This window comes from Apteryx rowi, unplaced genomic scaffold (assembly GCF_003343035.1).
Source record: "Apteryx rowi isolate R43461 unplaced genomic scaffold, aptRow1 scaffold_13, whole genome shotgun sequence".
NCBI classification, from domain to species: domain Eukaryota; kingdom Metazoa; phylum Chordata; class Aves; order Apterygiformes; family Apterygidae; genus Apteryx; species Apteryx rowi.
In genome coordinates, this window is record NW_020447530.1 from 3,765,528 (window position 1) to 3,771,203 (window position 5,676).

At 63.8% G+C, this 5,676-nt stretch overlaps 1 protein-coding gene across 1 annotated transcript in view; it reads right to left on the minus strand.

The window, feature by feature from the left end:
• The window catches only part of NID2 (nidogen 2), an 11,703-nt gene extending 6,901 nt beyond the window's left edge, over positions 1 to 4,802 (minus strand). Inside the window, exons 1-4 of the mRNA XM_026056071.1 lie at positions 4,389 to 4,802; positions 1,036 to 1,429; positions 318 to 884; positions 5 to 154 (exon numbers count right to left, since the gene is read on the minus strand). Coding sequence (XP_025911856.1) covers positions 5 to 154; positions 318 to 884; positions 1,036 to 1,429; positions 4,389 to 4,802 — 1,525 coding nt within the window. The remainder of the gene's footprint in view (positions 1 to 4; positions 155 to 317; positions 885 to 1,035; positions 1,430 to 4,388) is intronic.
• Positions 4,803 to 5,676: the final 874 nt, after the last annotated feature.

Genomic DNA, 5,676 nt, shown 5'->3' on the forward strand with positions numbered 1-5,676 from the left:
GTACCTTCGGGCAGGCACTGGCGCCCGTTGCCGTAGTAGGTGGCCCGGCAGTGGCAGCAGGAGCCGGTGGCGTAGTCGGTGCAGACGGCGTGCGGGGAGCAGCGCCCGCCGTGCCCTCGGCACGTCTCCTTGCCCGCCGCGCTGTAGGTGAAGGCTGCGGGCGAGCGGGCGCCGCCGCGCTGAGCCCAAGCGGCAGCAAACCCCGCTGCAAGCACCCCGTCTTCCGGAGCCCGCTTTGCTGCTCCGTGGAGCTCCTGGCCCTTTTCGGGAGCAGCCGAGCAACCCCGGACGGGTGGCGGGCGTTCAAAGCCACTCACCGTCCGCGTTGAAGCTCACGTCCTCCTCCACGCCCACGCCGTGCTGCCCGTAGCGTTGGGAAGAGGGATCTGCCGGGTGGCTCCGCGCGGCGTCCCCCCRGCGCGGCAACCCGGCCGGCCCCGGCGCTCCGGCATCCGGGTCCGCATCCGGGTGCAGACCACGGTCCCGGTCCCTGGCCGGCGGCGGGGGCGGCCCCTGGGCGGCGATCTCCGGGAGGCTCCCGCCGGGCTCCGCTCCGCTTTCCCGTGCCGGCGGGGTGCCGGGCGGCAGTGCTGTGGGCACGTGGTCGTCCTCGCCATACGCGGCGGCAGCGGTGGTGGCGGTGGCAGCGTCCGCCACGCGCCCCCCGCCGCCCGCCGGCGCCACGTTGGCCAGCGGGGACGCGCTGCCGACGTGGAAGACCCACACGCCGGGCACCATCACGTTGCTCGCCCTAGGGGACGGCGGCCACCGTTGGGGCAGCGGCGCCAAAGCCACCCGCCTGGGCACGCCGCCGGGCAAGAGGACCCGGCCCCCCCCCACGCGACACCACCCTTCCCGGCGCCTCCGAGCTTGGACCCACAAACCTGGCTGGAGAAAGCACAGCTGCATCTCTATAAAACGCTTTAGGGACACATTTTTATGGCCTTCTCCTGGCCGGCTCGCTATGACTTTGGCCAACCACGTGCACCAAGGGCTGGTATCCGATGCTGGTGAGATGCCACCACCCGGCTCAGCAGCTGCCTTTGTGAGTGTGGGTGGACACCCTCTGCCCTGCACAGCCCCAACCACCATGGTGAGGGTGCCCCATTGCCCGGCTGGGTCTCCCAGAGCTGCTTGTGGTCCCAAGGTGAGAAACCCCCTCCCCAGGCCAACGCGGCCCCGAAGGCGCTACGTACTGGTAGAGGTGCTTCAAGGCCCGCTCGCTGCTGGCCACGCTGTAGAAGAGCCCTTCCCTCTTCGGGTCGTCGCCGTCGCCGCGRCTGAAGCCCACCCTGGCGGGCAGCTCCAGGTGGACGTTGTAGGACTCTTTGGGCCGAGTCCCGAAGAACTGGAGGCCGTCATCGGGGTAGAGGAAGATAGCGTAGGCGTCCGACGCGTTGTAGGCCACCACGGCCTGGAACGTGTTGAGCTGCGGGAGAGGGAGAGCGGGACACATGGACAGACGTGACAGGGCAGAGGCAAAGCAGGCACCACCACACCTGCCCCGAGCTGACGCCCCCRTGGAGGACACCACAGAAGACTGGATGCAAACCCAACGCTGGGGACTTCTTCTTCGGACTTGGATGCAATGCATCTGCAGCCATAAAGATGGGGTGGCATCCAAGGGAGCTAAAAGCCCCAGGACTGGGGCAAGGTTACCACAAAAGCTGGGCTGCATCTCTGGCTGCCGGGATGTTCAGAGGGGGCTCAGGAATCCCGGCCGTGCCCAACCTTCAGCTCCCTCCAGGCACCTTCTCCCTCAATCGGCTCCTTCTGGAGAAGTCCAGAGCCCGACTMTGTCCCAGCAGGGATGGCCCGGCCCGGCAGAGCCTTGGAAAACACCTTCATTTCACACTGTGAAATTGTGCATGGGGACACTGTCTCTTCCTTAAAACACCAGCGGAGGATCCTGTCTCCACCGAGACCTCCGCCGCGGGACCCCGCTCGCGCACGTCCGTCCGYGCTGCCCCGACACCAGCAGTGCTTCTCCGTCCTCCCGCCGGCAGCGGAGAAAAAAAACAGCATGCCCCGCATTTCCCCCAGGGAACAATTTCGGCTCGGTTTCCTCAGGAAAAAACATGCCGGTGCCTTCCCCACGCCCATACATCCCGCTATAGGCGCCCCGCACCGGCCGGCAGCCCCACGTGTGCCGGTGGGGAGAGAGAGACGGCACCAATGCCCCGCTGCCTGCCGGGCTGCGGGCCCCGCACAACCCTTACGAGCCACCAGAGAACCCACACAAGCGGGCGCTGGGGGCTGGTTAAGGATTTGTGAGGGTTTATTAAAAAAAAAAGCAAAAAAAAGCAAAAAAAAGCAAAAAAAAGCCCCTCCCCAGGCTGCTCCACTGCTGCCCCCGGCCCTCGCCCGCCCGAGGCTCCGACGCTTCCCGCGCCGCAGAGGCCGGCGCCTTCGGGGGCTTTTCCGGCGTGGGCCGAGGGCGGGCGGATATAAAGAGCGCTTGTCGGGATTGCGGCACACAGGCGCATTCACGGCACCGTCCATCCCCCCCCCCCTCCCTCCGGAGCCCCCCGGCCGAGCCCCGAGCCGCGGCGCTCGCTTCCAGAGCCGAAAAGGGCAAATTCCACCCCGAACGGGGCATCGTGCCAGAGCCCCTGCAGAAGCGGGGTCAGCTCCCGCCGCCGCGGCCCCGGAGGGAACCGGAGCGAATCCCCGGCTCTCCCCGAGGTGGGCGGATTCGGGAGCCGCCGCGGCGCCCTCCTTGCCCAGGCTTTCGGGGAGGAAGGCTTGGAAGGATAAGCCCCGACTTTGGGCAAGCGGGCGGCCTTCGTGGTCAACGGTGGGTTTGAACAGCGAGGGGAGAAGCGTTTCGATGGCTGGCAGACTCAGCCCAAAAAAAAAAAAAAGGGAAAAGTGGTGCTGGGGGAACTTTTCTGCAGTTTTCACCCAGGYCGCAGGTGAAAAAGAGGGGAATTTTGCAAAACACGCACAAACTGCATTTCCATACGCCTTGAATGAAACTTTCCCTTAAGGGTCTCATTTCAAAGCAAGACTTTTTCTTTTTTTTTTTTTTTTTGGGCTTTAAAACCTGATCCAACTTTTTCGAGCAGAGGAAAAAAAAAACAAAAAAAAAACAATCGCGCAGAGAAAACGAGGCTGCGTTTTTGATGTCTGCAAGGTCACCGGGAGGCCCCCCGACGGCATTTCTCCGGTTGCTTTCCCGCTTTTTAGAGAAGAGGAAAAAAATGCGTTCCGTCTCCTTCCAAATTCTTCGCCTCGCCTCGCACCGACCCAACACGCAACGGTCTTGACCTATAAATCTGCCGGTGTTTTTGCTCAGGAGGGGTTTTTTTTTTAACGCCTTTCCGCCCCCAGTTCAGCGCAAAGAAGCCCTCCCCGCCGCAGAGCATCCCCGTCGACCCCCAGCTCCTYGACGAGCCATCGGACTAACGAGGCAGCCCTCAGCACAGCAGCAATTCCTGCCTGCCCGGGCCATGCCGAGACAGCGCCCGCGGATGGTCGGAGCYGGCAGAGGGACCGCGCACGAGCAGCACTTGTTTTCCACACTCAAAACCGCAGTGGAAACTCTGAAGGCCGTTCCTCACCGGCAGGGTTAACGAGCGTCCTGGGACACAGAACGTGCCGGCAGAAGGAGGCGGAGAACGGAAGCGCTGATCCCGAGGCCCCACCGAAAGGTCTGGGTCATCCCTAAGCCGCATCTTCGCCCGGCTCCTCCGGGCCCAATTCCCATCCGCTCCGCAAATCCCGAGTCGGCAGCACCGCTAATCTTTGCAGTTTGGGGTTTTGCCTGGACACCGCGGGAGCTCCTGAGCGCCGCTAGCTCGCGACCTCCCGGGAGCTGAAGGCAGCCTCCGAAGCCTCCTGTGCTCCTCAGCAAAGCCAACACGGAGCTTAAGGACTTCAGCAGGCTTCAGAAACAGCCGAGTGCCCCAAAAGCAGAGCTTGGAGAGCCCCTTCCCCACGCACACCCCCRCCGGACCGAGCCAGGGGTGGTTTGCACACCCAGGGGCCCGCTCAGCACCCGCTCAGACCGCTCAGGAGCAAGGGACTCCCCAAAGTCACTGTCACCCAAGAGCAGGGAGCCACGGTCTCTGCCAGGCTCTCTGCGTCCAGCCCGGTGCTGCTCTCCAGCGAGGAGAACCACACCACCGTCCTTCTGCCGCGGGGATGCTCTACCCGATCCAGGCGGGGACCATGAGTCCCAAGGCTAGAGACCCTGAAACCCACCAAAGCCACAACTCTGAGTGAAGAGGACAGAGGCTCCCTGACTCCTCTGGTCCCGGTCCAAGCCTGGGGCAACCATTCAGCTGCCCAGAAGGAAAAGACTCAATGTTTTGGGTGCTAACCAAGGAAGACTTATCCTCCCATGACATGTAGTTGGRAATCCAACATCGGCCCATTGCCCTCACCTTCTTGGAGGGCTCCGTGTCCTGCGAGACCTCCTCGTAGGCGCCCACATCCTCCCAGGTGGCGAGGAACGCATCGGTTGGCACGAAGGAACCGGCCGTCTGGGGGAACCCAGCCCGGATATAGTCCGCAGCCTGGTTCAGCACATCCAAAGAGTCGTCCTGCCGGTAGTAGATGTTCCCTCTGCCGCCAGTGGTGTCGATGTCGGCCAGGAAGGGAGCGATGACAGGGAAGTCCGTGGGGAAATCGTCATCCACGTACTGGGTCTCTCTGGGGAAATCCTGGGTGGAGATGACCCCGTTGGTCCCCACCTGCAGGGAGAGAGGCACAGGGTGTTCAGAGAGCGGCCCCCACCCGCCGGCCCCACGGCAGAAGCACCTCTGCCACCGGTCCCACCAGACCCCCACCTCCCTCATGCCCCTGGAGCTGGGCTGAGGGCTGGGAGCCAAGCCTGGGGGAGGGAGAGCGTGCTCTTCCAAGGAGGAAACAAAGACCTTGGGCTTCTCCGTCCCCCGGAGAGCCGCAGCTCATGGGCTGTCCCAGCTGCAGCCGCTCCTCGCGGAGCAACAGCTGCAAAGGAAAAAGCCCTCTTGTTCCTCTGCAGCCAGAGAAACCCGGAGGCAGGACGCAGCGAGAGCGGGGGATGGAGGGAGAGGAGAGGCCTTTAGAGATGAATGGAGAAAAGGCACGTGTGGAGGTGCAGGGTTGGGCGGCATGGACAGAGGAAAGGCACATGGACGTGCAGAGATGAGGGGGATGGATGGAGAAAAGGCACGTGGAGATGCAGGGATGAAGGGATGGATGCAGAAAAGACATGTGGAGGTGCAGGGGCGGAATGAGAAGAGGCACGGGGGGATGCAGGGATGGTTGGAGAAAAGACACGTGTGGGGGTGCAGGGATGGGGGGATGGATGCAGAAAAGGCAGGTGAGGAGGTGCCCGGATGGAGAGGAGGCGCGAGGGGCTGTTGAGAAGAACGGCTAGGAAGAAAAGGTGCGAGCAGAAGGAGGGACGGAAAGATCGAGGGACAGAGGGATAGACGGAGAGGCAGAGGGATGGAAGGAAGGAGGGACGGAAGGAAAAGAGCTAGAAGGACGGAGGGATGGAGGGAAGGATGGGGGGCGGAAAGACGGAGGGACGGAGGGAGGGATGGAGAGGCGGAGGGATGGAAGCGGGGAGGAAGGGACGGAAGGGAGCGGCGGCAGGCCCGGCGCGGGCACTCACGTAGAGGCGGCGGGCGGCGCGGCCGTAGAAGGGCAGGTCGCGGCGCAGCGGCACCGCGGCCGAGCTCT